Consider the following 17985-nt stretch of genomic DNA (forward strand, 5'->3'; position numbering starts at 1 on the left):
AAACTCTGCATCTCCCTTGATAAATACTACCTGAACTGCTAGGTACACCAATATATTTTATTCTTATTTTACCGTTAGAAACATTCTATGTTTCCATGTTTCTAACGGTGAAATAAGAATACAATATATATATATAATACAATATAGTTAATGTTTCAGGATTTTTCATCAGAAGTACAATTCCCTCTCTCTCCATCCCTCCCTCATCGTAGTTCTCTTGCTAATTTCACCGTTCGCATTCCTTCGTTATCATCTCATCCCCAGCCAACAAAGGACCATTGTGGGCTCCACATTTCCTGAGTCATTGATGCAGGCTCTGCTTTGTTTTGTACCTTCTGACATTGTGGGGATTACAGAGACATGGCTGCAGAAGGATCAGGACTGGGAACGGAATATTCAGGGTTATACGTCCTATAGAAAGGACAGGCAGGTGGGCAGAGGAGGTGGGGAAGCTCTGTTGGTGAGGGATGGAATTCAGTCCCTTGCGAGGGGTGACATTGGGACTGACGATGTAGAGTCACCGTGGATAGAGTTGAGGAATTGTAAAGGTATGAAGACACTAATGGGAGTTATCTACAGACCCCCAAATAGTAGCCTGGATATAGGGTGTAAGTTGCAGCAGGAGTTAAATTTGGCATGTACAAAGGTAATGCCACTGTGGTTATGGGGGATTTCAATATGCAGGTAGACTGGGAAAATCAGGTTGGTTCTGGACCCCAAGAAGGAGTTTGTAGAGTGCCTCCGAGATGGATTCTTCGAGCAGGTTGTACCAGAGCCTACCAGAGAGAAGGCAATTCTGGATTTAGTGTTGTCCAATGAACCAGATTTAATAAGGGAACTCAAGGTAAAGGAACCGCTTGGAGGTAGTGACCATAATACGATTAGTTTTAATCTGCAATTTCAGAGGGAGAAAGTTAAACCAGAAATGTCAGTGTTGCAGTTGAACAAAGGGGACTATGAAGGCATGAGAGAGGAGCTGACCAAGGTCAAATGGAAAAGGATCCTAGCAGGAATGATGGTGGAACAGCAGTGGCAGGTATTTCTGGGCATAATCCAGAAGATGCAGGATCATTTCATTCCAAAAAGGAAGAAAGATTCTAAGGGGAGTAAGAGGCAACCGTGGCTGACAAGGGAACTGGAGATGGAATAAAACTAAAAGAAAAGATGTATAAGATAGCAAAGAGTAGCGGCAAGCCAGAGGAGTGAGCAACTTTCAAAGGACAACAGAAAATAGCAAAAAAGGGCAAAATGGGCTGAAAAGATGAGGTACAAAGCGAAGCTGGCCAAGAATATAAAGAAGGACAGTAAAAGCTTCTTGAGGTATGTTAATAGAAAAATATTAGTAACGACAATGTGGGTCCCTTGAAGGCAGAAACAGGTGAAATTATTATGGGTAACAAGGAAATGGCAGAAGAGTTGAACAGGTACTTCAGATCTGTCTTTACTAAGGAAGACACAAACAATCTACCAGATGTACTAGTGGACAGAGGATCAAGGGAGACAGAGGAACTGAAAGAAATTTGCATTAGGTGAGAAATAGTATTGGGTAGACTGATGGGACTGAAGGCTGATAAATCCCCAGGGCCTGATGGTCTGCATCCCAGGGTACTCAAGGAGGTGGCTCAAAAAATCGTGGACGCATTGGTGATCATTTTCCAATGTTCAATCGATTCAGGATCAGTTCCTGTGGATTGGAGGGTAGCTAATGTTATCCCACTTTTCAAGAAAAGAGCGAGAGAGATGGGGAATTATAGACCAGTTAGTCTGACATCGGTGGTGGGGAAGATGCTGGAGTCAATTATTAAAGAGGTAATAACGGCGCATTTGGATAGCGGTAAAAGGATTGGTCCAGGTCAGCATGGATTTATGAAGGGGAAATCCTGCTTGACTAATCTTCTGGAATGTTTTGAGGATGTGACAAGTAAAATGGATGAAGGAAAGCCAGAGGATGTAGTGTATCTAGACTTTCAGAAAACCTTTGATAAGGTACCACACGGGAGGTTGGTGAGCAAAATTAGAGCACATGGTATTGGGGGTAGGGTATTGATATGGATGGAGAATTGGTTAGCAGACAGGAAGCAAAGAGTAGGAATAAACGGGTTCTTTTCAGAATGACAGGCAGTGGCGAGTGGAGTGCCACAAGGCTCAGTGCTGGGGCCGCTACTATTTACAATATATATATTAATGATTTGGATGATGGAATTAGAAGTAACACTAGCAAGTTTGCAGATGACACAAAGCTGGGTGGCAGTGTGAACTGCGAAGAGGATGTTAGGAGGTTGCAGGGTGACTTGGACAGGTTGAGTGAGTGGGCAGATGCATGGCAGATGTAGTATAATGTAGATAAATGTGAGGTTATCCACTTTGGCGGTAAAAATAAGGCGGCAGATTATTATCTCAATGGTGTCAGATTAGGTAAAGGGGAAGTGCAGTGAGAACTTGGTGTCCTTGTACACCAGTCACTGAAGGTAAGCGTGCAGGTACAGCAGGCAGTGAAGAAAGCTAATGGCATGTTGCCCTTCATAATGAGAGGATTTGAGTACAGGAGAAAAGAAGTTCTTCTGCAGTTGTATAGGGCCTTGGTGAGACCACATCTGGAGTACTGTGTGCAGTTTTGGTCTCTTAATTTGAGGAAGGACGTCCTTGCTATTGAGGCAGTGCAGCATAGGTTCACGAGGTTAATCCCTGGGATGGAGGGACTGTCATATGAGGAAAGATTGGAAAGACTAGGCTTGTATTCACTGGAGTTTAGAAGGATGAGAGGGGATCTTATAGAGACGTATAAAATCATAAAAGGACTAGGCAAGCTAGATGCAGGAAAAATGTTCCCAATGTTGGGGGAGTCCAGAACCAGGGGACACAGTCTAAGAATAAAGGGGAGGCCATTTAAAACTGATGTGAGAAGAAACTGTTTCACCCAGAGAGTTGTGAATTTGTGGAATTCTCTGCCACAGAGGGCAGTGGAGGCCAATTCACTAGATGAATTTAAAAGAGAGTTAGATAGAGCTCTGGGGACTAGTGGTATCAAGGGATGTGGGGAGAAGACAGGCACAGTGATGACCCCTTCTCCCGTCTCCAGCGGACCCCCTCCTCTTGGACAACCCCCGTTTGGCCAACTACCCTCACTAGAACTTTTCATCTCCAACTGCCGGTGTGACATTAACCGCCTCAAATTCTCCACTCCCCTGACTCACTCTAACCTCTCCCCTCCTGAACGTGCAGCCCTCCACTCACTCTGCAACAACCCTGACTTAGTCATCAAACCCGCTGACAAGGGAGGTGCTATAATAGTCTGGCGTGCTGACCTCTACCGGACCGAGGTCAGACGACAACTCTCAGACACCTCCTCCTACTTATCCTTGGACCATGACCCCACCGACGAGCACCAGACCTTAATCATCAACACCATCATGGACCTCACCATTTCCGGCGCTCTACCCCCCCAATGCCTCCAACCTTATCGTTCCCCAACCCCGCAAGGCCCGATTTTACCTTCTACCTAAAATCCATAAACAGAACTGTCCCGGCAGACCCATTGTTTCTGCCTGTTCATGTCCCACCGAACTTATCTCTACATACCTCGACTCCATCCTATCCCCCCTGGTCAAATCCCTCCCCACCTACGTCCAAGACATCTCACACGCTCCCCATCTCCTCGATAACTTCCGGTTCCCAGGCCCCCACTACCTCATCTTTACCATGGATGTCCAGTCACTCTACACTTCCATCCCCCACAAGGATGGTCTCGAAGCCCTCTGTTTCTTCCTCGATCGTAGAACCAGCCAATCCCCATCTACTAACACTCTCCTCCACCTAGCAGAGCTGGTTCTTACCCTTAACAACTTCTCCTTTGACTCCTCCAACTTCCTCCAAACCAGAGGCGTAGCTATGGGCACTCGCATGGGCCCTAGCTACGCCTGCCTCTTTGTCGGGTACGTCGAACAATCCCTATTCGGGACGTACACTGGCCCCATCCCCGAACTCTACCTCCGCTACATCGACGACTACATTGGTGCTACCTCTTGTACCCATGCAGAACTCACTGACTTCATACACTTCACTACCAATTTCTATCCTGCTCTTAAATATACTTGGACTATCTCCGACATCTCCCTGCCGTTTCTGGACCTCACCATCTCCATCACAGGAGACAGACTAGTGACTGACATCTACTATAAACCCACTGACTCGCACAGCTATCTGGACTACACTTCTTCCCACCCTGTCCCCTGCAAAAAGTCTATCCCCCACTCCCAATTCCTCCGTCTACGCCGCATCTGCGCCCAGGATGAGGTGTTTCACACTAGGGCATCAGAGATGTCCTCATTCTTCAGAAAATGGGGCTTCCCCTCTTCCATTATAGATGAGGCTCTCACTAGGGCCTCTTCTATATCCCGCAGCTCCGCTCTTGCTCCCCCTCCCCCCATTCGTAACAAGGACAGAATCCCCCTCGTTCTCACCTTTCACCCCATCAGCCAGCATATCCAACAAATCACCCTCTAACATTTCCGTCACCTCCAACGGGACCCTGATACTGGCCACATCTTCCCATCCCCTCCCCTTTCTGCGTTCCGCAGAGACCGTTCCCTCCGTAACTCCCTGGTCCACTCGTCCCTTCCCACCCAAACCACCCCATCCCCGGGCTTTCCCCTGCAACTGCAGGAGATGCAACACCTGTCCCTTTACCTCCCCCCTCAACTCCATCCAAGGACCCAAACAGTCTTTCCAGGTGAGATAGAGGTTCACCTGCACCTCCTCCAACCTCATCTATTGTATCCGCTGCTCTAGATGTCAACGTCTTTACATCGGCGAAACCAAACGCAGGCTCGGCGATCGTTTCGCTCAACACCTTCGCTCAGTCCGCCTTAACCAACCTGATCTCCCGGTGGCTGAGCAATTCAACTCCCCCTCCCACTCCCAGTCTGACCTTTCTGTCATGGGCCTCCTCCAGTGCCATAGTGATGCCCACCAGAAATTGGAGGAGCAGCACCTCATATTTCGCTTGGGCAGCTTTCAGCCCAGTGATATGAACATTGACTTCTCCAACTTTAGATAGCTCCTCTGTCCCTCTCTTCCCCTCCCCCTTCCCAGTTCTCCCTCTATCTTCCTGTCTCCACCTATATCCTTCCTTTGTCCCGCCCCCCTGACATCAGTCTGAGGAAGGGTCTCGACCCGAAACGTCACCCATTCCTTCTCTCCTGAGATGCTGCCTGACCTGCTGAGTTACTCCAGCATTTTGTGATACCTTCGATTTGTACCAGCGTCTGCAGTTATTTTCCTACTCAACCCAAATCATCATCTATTCCTCTTCTCCAGAGATGCTGCCTGACCCACTGCGTTACTCCAACATTTTGTGTCTATCTTCTTTGTATACCAGTTCCTCCCTACCCATTAAAAAAACAAACCTGCCTGAAGGTGCAGAGCAGGGGAATGGCGTAGAAACAAAACAGGATGTCGTAAAACAATGACTAACTTTGGATTTCAGCTTCAAGGCCACATTTTATCTCCAATGCCTCAGTTGCCAACAATTTATTGCTCAAAAATATTCTGTATACCCTACCCCTCCCCAATGTCTGCAATTAAAGTTTTAATCTTTAGACTTTAGTTGAATGGAGGTAAAAAGCAAGATGACAAATTGAGGAAAAAAGCAGGCCTTTTCAATACAAATTAGATACCTCAAGCGATGTAATGAGCTGGAAGTGGGGCAGCGGCAGAGTTGCTGTCTTACAGTGCTAGAGACCCAGGTTTGATCCGGACTATGGGTGCTGTCAGAGTTTGTATGTTCTCCGTGTGACCACGTGGGGTTTCTCCGGGTGCTCCGGTTTCCCTCCACACTTCAAAGACGTACAGGTTTGAAAGTTAATTGGCTCCTGTAAATTTTAAATGTCCCCTAGTGTTTTGGATAGTGCTCACTGGTCAGCACGGACTCAGTAGGCCGAAGGCCCTGTTTCCAGACTGAATCTCTAAAGTCTAAAGTAAAGTTCATGAGTTAAAAGTGTGCCAACCTATTAAGGAACAAAAGTTGAGACCCCATGAAACATCGGACCATTTATGTTGGTAAAAAAGATCAGGGCACAAGAATGGGAAAATATAAAATGTGTCTCTCTTCTCTCTGCCTTGCACATCTCACAATATATATTGCATTTGTATCATCTTGAGACTGAGTCCAATTCAACACTTACTCATCCACTACACACTAGAGGCAATTTACAGAGGCCATTTAACCTGGAAACCCACACGTCTTTGGGATGTGGGAGGAAACCGGAGCACCCGGAGGAAGTCCACGCAGGAAGAACGTGCAAACTCCACACAGAGGTCAGGCCTGAACGTGGGTCTCTGGCGCTGTGAGGCCACAAGTGCTACCAGCTGCGCCACTGCGGCTCCTGACATCGCCAGAATGAAAAAAATCTGTTCTATCATTGCACAGAATCCCCTTGAAGAGAAAATAGTCATTAGCCTGTTATTACCACAGGGCGGCACTGTGGTGCAGTGGTAGAGCTGTTGCCTTACAGGTTCGATCCTGACCACAGGTGCTGTCTGTACAAAGTTTGTACGTTCTCCTTGTGATCACGTGAGTTTTCTCCAGGTGCTCCGGTTTCCTTCCACACTCCAGACGTACAGGTTTGAAGGTTAATTGGCCTGGTAAAATTGTAAATTGTCCCTAGTGTGTAGGATAGTACTAGAGTATGGGGTGATCGCTGGTCAGGGCGGACTCAGTGGGCTGTAGATCCTGTTTCCGCATTGTATCTCTAAAGTCTAAGGTCTAAAGGTATTATAACAGGCTACACTGCCCTCTGGTGAACAGATTAATAAAATAGGAGTGTTTTGGAGGGAGATCTCTGAAACAGAAATACTTATCTCTGTTAAACTGATAGATCTTCCATTCCCCACACATCCCACACCACACCATCCGTCTCATTCTTGCCATGCCACTGCCAACTGGAGATCAAGCTTTCACAAATAAAAAAGAAAAGCTGCTCAACATCCTTAGCAGAACAGTCCTTACAGTCCTTAGGCCTAATCATCTCAGGTTTTATAAAGAAGATGAAAGGACACAGTTGAATGGCAGTCAGAGGCATTCTGAAACAATGAAATATTGGAAGACATATTGGGTTTTGCACCTTCTCCCTGTGACTGCATGTGCTTCCTCCGGGTGCTCTGGTTTCCTCCCACATCCCAAAGGATAAGTTCGTAAGTGATAGGAGCAGAATTACGCCGATGTGCGGGTTTGTAACTTAATTGACCATCTGTAAATTGCCCCAAGTGTGTTAGGAGTGGATATGAAAGTGGGATATCATAGAACTATTTTGAACGCGTGATTGATGGTCGGCGTGGACTCGGTGGGAGTTCCATGCTAAAGAAAGTCTCCCACCCCTTTACGTTAAATCTTAGCTCTCTGGGTAGACATCCATGATGAGGGGGAAGGTTTCTCACTATCACCCAATCTTTGTCCTTCATAATCCTGCATAGTGAATAAAGGTCCCCTCTCAGCCTTCTCCGTTAAGGTGAGAGGGGAAAGCCGTTGAAACCTGAGGGGCAACCTTTTCACAGAGGATTGTTGGTATATTGAATGTGCTGTCAGAGGAGGTGTTTGAGGATGGTGCTCTAACAACATTTAAAATACACGGAGTGGTGCATGGATAGGAAAGGTCTAGAGGGATATAGGCCAAATTCAGGCAATAGATAGGTAGCTTAGATAGGGCATCTTGGTCGGCATGGATGAGTTGGGCTCAAGGGCCTGTTTCTGTGATGTATGATTCTCTAAATGCCAAGGGTGGGAATGTCAAAGACAAAAACATTTACACAGGTACAGGGATAGGTTTAGAGGGATATGGGCCAAACGCAGGCATGTGGAACCTGTGTATTTGGGGCATGTTGGTTGGCGTGGTCAAGTTGTGCTGAAGGGCTTGTTCCACGGTGTATGACTATGACTAGAGGGCATGGCTTTAAGGTGAGAGGGGCAAGCTTTTTTTTACACAGTGGGGGTGGTGAGTGCCTGAAATGTGCTGCCAGGAGTGTTGGTGGAAACAGATATGATAGTGGCATTTAAGAGGCAGGTACATGGATACGCAGGGAATGGTGGTGTATGGATAGGAAAGAACTGCAGATGCAGGTTTAAATCAAAGGTCGACACAAAATGCTGGAGTAACTCAGCGGGACAGGCAGCATCTCTGGAGAGAAGCAATGGTGTATGGATCACGTGCAGGCAGAGGGGATTAGTTTATCATGGTATTATGTTCGGTGCTGACAATATGGTTCCTGTGCTGTACTGTTCTATGTTTTAAGAAAAACAAAAGCTGCCTCAGCTGAAATGCACCATCCAAAAATATGCATCGATAAGTATTGAAGAAAATGTCAATGCTGAATAAATATTTATCGCAACAGGCTTACTACAGGTTATACAACTTGAAAGAGATAACTGCAACGTTGGGAAATCATTGACAGACTTGGGATGGCTTTTGCCTATTTAGTCATAGTGATACAGTGTGGAAACAGGCCCTTCGGCCCAACACACCCCTAAGTTCTACCTCTGTAGGTCCTGCCCATGTTAGTCTTCCCAAAATGCAACACCCGCACATTTCTCAGTATTAAATTTCATCAATGTTCTTCAGCCCACCTCCCCAACTGATCAAGATCCTGCTGCAATTTTTGACATCTATTTTCACTATTTACAATGCCACCCACATTTGAGTCATCTGCAAACTTGCTAATCATGCCATGTACATTCTCATTCAAATCATTGATATAGATGACAAACAGCAATGGGTCCAGCACTGAACCCTGAGGCACACCACTAGTCACAGGCCTCCAGTCCGAAAAGCAACCAATCACCTGCTTTCTTCCATGAAGCCAATTTTCTATCCAGCATTGTGATTTTAAATCTTTTCTACTTGAAATAGTCAAAGGAGAGGCATTTCCCACCATCAAATTAAGTTATTTTAATGCTTTAACAAAAATAATTAGCTTTTGACTACAGGTGTTCATAAGTCTGGACAGATCTTTTTGCCAATGCAGTGTATTTCTGAAAATTCTTACACTCTTACACTATTGCTTTAAAATTTAAATATAAAAATCAACTAAAATGCAATCAATCAACACAAAACAGTTAGTATTAATAGACCAGAGTTAAAATTTAGGCAAGAGTCATTGGAGAGCAATAGTAAAGAAAATGATTGACAATTGAAATCTGGACAATGCAGTGACGATTCTTGGACTTGGGGTGTTGTGTTCAAAAGGTTAATATCTGGATGTGAATGTGAACGTATCAGTCTGCACATTGCATCACAGAAAGATAAATAAATGTATATACTAAACTAGTGCTTAAGCAAAAAGTAGGTTTCACTGTTGATATGGAGTAACTCAGCAGGTAAGACAGCATCTACAGAACATGGATAGGTGACGATTCAGGTCGAGACCCTTCTTCAGACTGAGTCTTAGATCTGAGGCTTGACCCTTCTTGAGTCTGAAGGTCTTGGCCCGAAACATCACCTATCCATGTTCTCCAGAGATGCTGCCTGACCCGCTGAGTTACTCCAGCATCGTGCGTCTTTCCTTTGTAAGCCAGCACCTGTTGTACCCGATGTCTCTGCTGAATTATTTACCACCTGCATTCCTTCAAAATACCTAAATAAGCAATTGGAAGTAACAATATTCCAACCCGAAATGTCACCTATCCTTGTTCTCCAGAGATGCTGCCTGACCCACCTAGTTACTCCAGCACTGTGTTTTTTTTAAATTGGAAGTAGATGTTGGCTAGTGAATACACGATGGGCTATCAAACAAACAAACATAGTGATGAATAGTGTGTAAAAGCCAAAAAAATGATGAACTGCAATATTTTGACTCTGGAGTCCTCAAATATGTCAAGAGTTCAATCGTGTGGGTTCTGTAATTTTCTTCTGTGAGGGAGGAAGATACAGAAGACAATAAGAATATTTTATTTCATTTCACCCCAAATTCGTCGCTGAAGGTAACACACTGTGGACTCAGCAAACGTCACAGACTGCCAAAAGTTCTTGGTTTTTAAATATATACATGAATGAATCTACTTCTCTGCATTGATAGGCCTAGATAGAGTGGATGTGGAGAGGGTTTTTCCAGTAGTGGGTGAGTACAGGACAAGAGGGCACAGCCCCAGAATAAAAGGATGTACCTGTGGAATGGAGATGCAGAAGAACTTTTTAAGCCAGTTCGTAGCCAGAATCTGTGGAATTAATTTCCACAGACGGCTGAAGAGGCCAAGTCATCAGGTATCTTTAAAGTGGAGATATCGGTTCTTGATTAGCAAGGGTGTCAAAGATTATGGGAGAAGGCAGGAGAATGGGTTTGGGAGGGAAACATAGATCAGCCATGATCGAATGGCAGAGCAGACTTGACAGAATAGCCTAATTCTGCTCCGATGTCTTAGATTCCTACAAATAAGACTTTCTGAAATCTACCAGTACCATGTAGTAAAAACGAACACACATGGTTTTTATTGGAGCTCCAATATAAGACAGGGACTCTTTTCTCCGTCATGCAACACTTCCTTCACTCTGTAAACGGCTCATTTTTAATCCCAGCTGTGTCACAGCACAACGGTAATAGGAATTATTTGCTTGTGGCAATTCTGGGGTTCATTATCATTGATAAACTAAAGCAACCAAGGTCCTTTTTTTTGTATGAATGTTTTGCATCTCAATTATAATAGACAGGAGGCAAATTGTGACTGCATACATAGACAATAGTAAACCATGGGCCGGTACAAAGTGCTGGAGTAACTCAGTGGGTTAGGCAATATCCCTGGAGAACATGGATAGGTGACGTTTCGCTTAGCGACCCTTCCTCGGACTGATTCAGTCTGAAGAAGGATCCCTACCCGAGAGGTCACCTATCCATGTTCGCCAGAGATGCTGCTTGACCTGCCAAGTTACTCCAGTACTTTGTGTCTTTCCTAGGTAAACCAACACTTAGAACTGAGATGAGGAAAAACTTTTTCAGTCAGAGAGTTGTGAATCTGTGGAATTCTCTGCCTCAGAAGGCAGTGGAGGCCAATTCTCTGAATGCATTCAAGAGAGAGCTGGATAGAGCTCTTAAGGGTAGCGGAGTCAGGGGGTATGGGGAGAAGGCAGGAACGGGGTACTGATTGAGAATGATCAGCCATGATCACATTGAATGGCGGTGCTGGCTCGAAGGGCCAAATGGCCTCCTCCTGCACCTATTGTCTATTGTCTATAACACCTCCACTTCCTTGTTTATAAGTAAACTGTGGGCAGTGATTTCCCAAAATTTGCCTCATCCAGAACTACAAGATTCACTTTAGATACAAAAAGCTGGAGTAACTCAGCGGGACAGGCAGCATCTGTGGAAAAAAAGGAATCGGTGACGTTTTTCTCCAGAGGTACTGCCTGACCAGCTGTGTTACTCAAGCTTTTTGTGTCTATCTTCAGTGTAAACTAGCATCTGCAGTTCCTTCCTATTCAAGATTCACTGTAATAGGTTGCACAGAATTAAGATAAAGTCAGATAGTTATAAGAGAAAATGAACAATATTGATAAGGGGCATTAGGCGAATGCTGGCCAAATTTTTTATCCTCACCAATGCTGGGATGTTTTGGGCAAATGAGAAGATTGTAGCAGGGCAGAGTGCGATTTTCACTTCTGGTCTCTAAATAATCCAGAACCCAGGAAGATGATCAACAAACAATCTGCCATAGGGATAGGGGCTGGGGTTGAAAAGAAGATTGTGTGAGTGGGAAGATCTTGGTAGATTCCTCCAGCCTCCTATCACCCAGTTTACCCTCTCCCCCTCTCAGTCCCTCATCCACACACACTCCTTCCAAGGGATCCCTTCCCCTCTACTCCCCCACACTGTTCTATTCTGCCTGCACTACCTCCCTTATTTAGTTCCATACTTCAATTACCTTTTCCTATCACAATCCACCATATTGCCTCTACCTATCACCTCTCAGTCTCTGTCACTATCTCCACGCTTCCCTCTCCCATCTGATTCTCTCAACCAATCAACCCCTCCTTATCTGGACCCACCCTTTGCTTGCCAGCTCCTACCCACCCCTTTATACGAAATGCCTCCCCTTTACTCTTCAGTCCAGATGAAGGGTCCCAACCCGAAACATCGACTGTCCATTTCCCTGCACATTTGCTTCTTGACCCACTGGTCCTCCAGCAGATTGTTCGTTGCTCCAGGTTCCAGCATCTGCAGTGTCTTGTGTATCCAGAAAGACAATCCTATTTTCACTGTAACATTGAAAACAAAAGCAAGATTACACTTTACCAAAGATTTACCTCTTTGTAAAAGATTATATTACACAGATAAAAACACAAAATGCCGGAGTAATTCAGCGGGTCAGGCAGCATCTCCAGAGACCATGGATATGTGACGTTTTGTTTTGGAACACTTTTACATCCAATTGCTTATTTAGATATTTTGAAGGAATGCAGGTGGTGAATTGAATAATTCAGAAGAGGCACAAGGAACTGCAGATGATGGTTTACAAAAAAAGACACAAACTGCTGGAGGAACTCAGTGGGTCAGGCAGTTCTCTGGAGAACATGGGTAGCTGATGTTTCGGGTCGGGACCCTTCAGACTCAGGTGATATTTTGGGGTATAGTCCTTCTTCAGACTCATAGGTGACATTTTTGGTCAGGATCCTTCTTAAGACAATAGGTCAATATTCTACAGATTGCTCACACAGTGCTTTACACAGTTCATTTTGTCTGTCTATGAAAGCATAGTGACCATGCATTAAAAAAAAAGTTAGATATGTCTGTTAAATATAATAACTAATAGAGAATACTACTTTGAAATATTATTGTGACAATTTACCACTGGTGGTATATCAACATGAAAATTAGTGCCTGTAATTAGTGGGTAGTTGAAATAGGTCTGTCTGTAAATAACAAGTTTCAGCCCCTTGACAAACTGCCAAAGTTTCATTGTCCGTATCCCTCCATTATCATCTCTTCCACAGCCAACAATGGACCATTGTGGCCTCTACCTTTCCAGGGTCATCGGTGCCAGCTCTGATTTGTTCTGTACCATTTCATAACACAGGTTACCACTCCCCTGACTCTCAGTGTGAAGAAGGGTCTTGACCCGAAACGTCACCTATTCCTTTTCTCCAGAATTGCTGCCTGACCCGCTGAGTTACTCCAGCATTTTGTACCTATTTTCTGTGTAAACCAGCATCAGCAGTTCCTTCCTGCACTGATAAATGTGTAAGTTCTATTCTAATGGTGATTATCTTTTCCTCAGTAATGCATGAAACAGTGGTATCATCTCAAACAATGGAACATTACAGGTGCAATCTTTCATTGAGATGTAATAAATGAAGGTTCAGCTTTATTATTATCATGTGTAGTGAGGTACAATGAAAAGTTTAATATTGCATATTATCCAATCAGGTCAGATAATACTATACATAAATACAATCATGTCAAACTCAAGTACAATAGATATAGCAAAGAAGAAGATACAGAGTGCAGAATATAGTTCTCAGCATTGTAGAGCAACAGTCCCAGAGCCAAAGTCCAATGTCCGCCATGGGGTAGAGGTGAATCGGATGGTACACTAGCTTATGGAAGGAATCAGACAGTACTCTAGCCTATGGAAGAAGCTATGGATGAAGCAGGATTTGACAGCACATTCAACGTGAATCTGTTGCTGTTTAGTGGTGTATCCATACATGGGGTTCTTTAAATCCCATCTTTTAACCAGGACCTATGTATAAAGAGAAGAAATGCACAACAGCTTGACCAAGTAGATCTAAAACAATTTACAAATGTGGTCAGGCTAGGGTATTCATGCTCCACAAAGTTAAACGCTTATAGAGTCAAACAGGCCCTGCAGTCCAACTCGTCCATGTTGACCAAGATACCCCATCTATGCTAGTCCCACCTGCTTGCATTTGTCCCATATCCCTCTAAACCTTTCCTATCCATGTACTTGTCCAAATATCTTTTAAAGGTTGTTATAGTACCTGCTTCAACCACTTCCTATGGCAGCTTGTTCCATATAGGTGTCAGAAATTATGGGAGGAAGGCAGGAGAATAGGGTTAGGAGGGAGAGATAGATTAGCCATGATTGAATGGTGGAGTAGACTTGATGGGCCAAATGGCCTAATTCTACTATTCCTTATGACTTTATATACCTACCACCCGCTGTGAAAAAGATGATGAGTAGATATTTAAGAGTACTGACCACCAAGGTATAAAAGTGGAAGAACAGATAACTTACAGCACGGTTGTGGTTTTTGCTCGAATCATCGGAATCGATGAAGGCTCATCGGGTAACCTTTCATTTTTGTTGCCACTTGATATTTCTCCTAAACAAATAGATTAAAGTTAATGAACTGAGTGACCAGAAAGTCACATACAGTAGTTGTCTATTCTTATCAGCATAAACTGTGATTAGATGTGCCCTTCTTTAGGGCAGCACACAGTGCGGGAGCGGCTGCGACTCGTGTCCGGAGGCTCCGGCGCGGGCCGCGTGGACGTCGGAAGCCCGCAGGCCCCTGAATGGGGGCCGACATCGGGAGCTCCGGCAGCGGCAGCGACAGTGTGTTCGCCCGCCCCGAATCGCGGGGCTTGGATTGGCAGCCGCGGACCTTTCACTGTCCGGCGTGGCCTGGAATAGGCCGCGGGATTTTCACCGCCCAGCGGGGGCTTCAATGTTGGGAGCCCCGACCGCCCCGACGTGGCAACTCCAACAGCCTGACCGCGGGACAAGACGGCAGGGGAAGAGAAAAGACATTGTGGCCTTCCATCACAGTGAGGAGAGGACTGGAGGAGACTCACTGTGATGGATGTTTCTTTTTGTTTGGTGTTAGTTTGTGATTGTATGTGTTATTGCATTTTAATTGATTATTCTTATTGGTCTTATTGTTCAACTGCGGGTAATGTTTCATTTCACGACACATTTATGTGTATGTGACAAATAAACGACTATTGACTATTGACTACTGAGTGGCGTAGCTGGTAGAACTGCATCACAATGCCAGAGATTCGGGTTTTATCCTGGCCTCGGGTGCTGTTTGTGTGGAGTTTGCACGTTATATGTATGACCGTGTGGGTTTCATCCGGGTACTCTGGTTTCCTCCCTAAGACGTGCGGGTTTGTAGGTTAGTTGGTCTATGTAAATTGTCCCTAGTGAGTAGGGGGTAGATGAAAAAGTGGGATAACATAGAACCAGTGTGAATGGATGATCGATGTTTGGCGTGGACTCGGTGGGCTGATGGGCCTGTTTCAATGCGGTATCTCTCTGAATGTTCTTAGCTTTAGACTTTAGAAATACAGTACAGAAACAGGCCCTTCGACTCTATGCCAACCAGCGATCCCCTTTCACTAGCTTTATCCTAGGCAAGAGGAACAATTTTATAATTTTACCGAAGCCAATAAACCTACAAACATGCACACCTTTGGAGTGTGGGAGCCGGGGCACCCCGAAAAAACCCAATGTGGTCTCAGGGAGAATGTACAAACTATGTACAGACAACACATAGTCAGGGTCAAACCCAGGTCCCTGGCACCGTAAGGCAGCAACTCTACCACTGCGCCACAGTGCCGCCCTGGCTCTAATGCATAGTTCCAGACGTTAACCACTCTAACGCCATTTTGAACATCCCTTTTGACAGTTTTACATTATTTTTGTTTGGAAACTGAATGGACATTATAGCTATCATTGCACCTTTGGAGTGCATCAAATTAGGATGAAATCCAACTACTGTCAGAAAATAGGAACAATTGTGTGCTTTTAATCCCAGAAAGCTTGCTTAATATAGTAAAACATTCAAAAACAAAGGCTGTAAAGTTTTTTTTTTAAATCATCATTCTGCTTTTTGCATGATTTTGAATGGTATTCTGCCATTCATATCATATCATATCATATCATATACATACAGCCGGAAACAGGCCTTTTCGGCCCTCCAAGTCCGTGCCGCCCAGTGATCCCCGTACATTAACATTATCCTACACCCACTAGGGACAATTTTTACATTTACCCAGCCAATTAACCTACATACCTGTACGTCTTTGGAGTGTGGGAGGAAACCGAAGATCTCGGAGTAAACCCACGCAGGTCACGGGGAGAACGTACAAACTCCTTACAGTGCAGCACCCGTAGTCAGGATCGAACCTGAGTCTCCGGCGCTGCATTCGCTGTAAAGCAGCAACTCTACCGCTGCGCTACCGTGCCGCCCTATAGAGACTTACCCTCCTCATTGCGAGCTGAATGTGTTGCGGTACATCTGGTATCATATTTGATAGCAGAAATTTCACTACATACACCACATGCTAAAAAGAAATAAATATATATTCACAACAGCCTGCCTATATATTGCATCTTCTTTACAGAAAATTGCTCCAAATCACATTAGTATTGGAATTTTACAATGTTAAGAGATGTAAGGGATATTGGCCATAGAGATGGGGTTTAATGGGTTCCACGACACTAAAGTGAGTTATTGTAGATAGCGAAGATGGTTATCAAGCATTACAGCAGGATCTTGATCAGTTGGGCAAGTGAGCTGAGGAATGGTTAATGGAGTTCAATGCAGATAACTGCGAGGTGTTGCATTTTGGTAAGTCAAACCAGGGCAGGACATTCACAGAGCCCTGGGTGTGTAGTAGAGTAGAGGGATTGAGGAGTGCAGGCACATAGTTTATTGAAAGTGACGTCACAGGAGCGTGGTCAAGAATGCTTTCAGTACATTGACCTTCAGCAGTCAGGGTACTGAGTATAGAAGTTGGGATGTTATGTGACAGTTGTAGAAGATGTTGGCGAGGCCACATTTGGAATATTTTGTTCAGTTCTGGTCACTCTGCTAGAGGAAGGATGTGGTTAAGCTTGTAAGAGTGCAGAGAAGATTTACGAGGATGTTGCCAGGATTTGAGGGCCTGAACTATAAGAAATTGTAGTGAATTATGAACGCAGCCTGGACCATCACACAAACCAAACTCCCTTCCATTGAATCCATTTATACCTCACGCTACCTCGGCATGGCCAGCAACATAATCACAGAGGAGTGGCACCCCAGCCACTCCCCCTTCGCCCTTCTCTCATCAGGCAAAAGGTATAGAAGTGTGAAAACGCACACGTCCAGATTCAGGGATAGTTTCTTCCAATTCTACCACCAAAGAGCTGTCCTGAACTACTATCTATCTCATTGGTGACCCTTGGACTATCCTTGTTTGGACTTTACTGGCTTTACCTTGTACTAAACGTTATTCCCTTATCACGTATCTATACACTGTAAATGGCGATTGTAATCATGTATTGCCTTTCCACTGACTGGATAGCACGCAGCAAAAGCTTTTCACTGTACCGCGGTACATGTGATAATAAATTAAACTGAGAGGTTGAGCGGGCTAGGACTTTATTCCTTGAAGCACAGGAGGACGAGGGGTGATCTTGACGATGAGCTGGGTTGAAGGACCTGTTTCCGTGCAATACGTCTACATAATTCTATAAATGGGAGGAGGTAAATAAGTCTCATGTTATGTGTCGATTCCAAAATGGTGGCGGAGCCTGGCGACTCTGTGTGCTGGTCCCAGAAGAGGCTTTGCTATCATTGATTACCATTGCTCCACTCTTTTAAACTTTTATTTCAACAGCAGCATTTCTTACACGTACTATGCTGTCCTTAATCTCCTCTCAAGTACTCTTTATCCTTTATCTATACATTGTGAATGGCTCAATTGTAATCATGTATCGTCTTTTCTTTGACTGGATAGCATGCAACAGAGGTAGCACCTCCTTGGACCATCATCTCGGATACCTCCTTCTACGTATCCTTTGACCATAACCCCACAGATGAGCACCAGGCCATAATCTCAGACCATTTCTGATTTTATCACTTTCGGCTGTCTGCCCTCCTCGGCCTCCAACCTTATCGTTCCCCAGCCCCGCACGGCCCAGTTTCATCTCCTCCCCAAAGTCCATAAACAGAACTACCCTGGCAGACCCATTGTTTCTGCCCGCTCCTGTCC

General features: G+C 44.8%; 1 protein-coding gene across 1 annotated transcript in view; it reads right to left on the minus strand.

Annotated features, from left to right (window-relative positions):
- Window positions 1–12136: 12136 nt before the first annotated feature.
- The window catches only part of LOC144595625 (anoctamin-7-like), a 38741-nt gene continuing 32892 nt past the window's right edge, over window positions 12137–17985 (minus strand). Inside the window, exons 17-19 of the mRNA XM_078403206.1 lie at window positions 16210–16290; window positions 14237–14324; window positions 12137–12236 (exon numbers count right to left, since the gene is read on the minus strand). Coding sequence (XP_078259332.1) covers window positions 14262–14324; window positions 16210–16290 — 144 coding nt within the window. The 3' untranslated portion in view covers window positions 12137–12236; window positions 14237–14261. The remainder of the gene's footprint in view (window positions 12237–14236; window positions 14325–16209; window positions 16291–17985) is intronic.

Source organism: Rhinoraja longicauda, chromosome 7, assembly GCF_053455715.1.
Source record: "Rhinoraja longicauda isolate Sanriku21f chromosome 7, sRhiLon1.1, whole genome shotgun sequence".
Taxonomy (NCBI): Eukaryota; Metazoa; Chordata; class Chondrichthyes; order Rajiformes; family Arhynchobatidae; genus Rhinoraja; species Rhinoraja longicauda.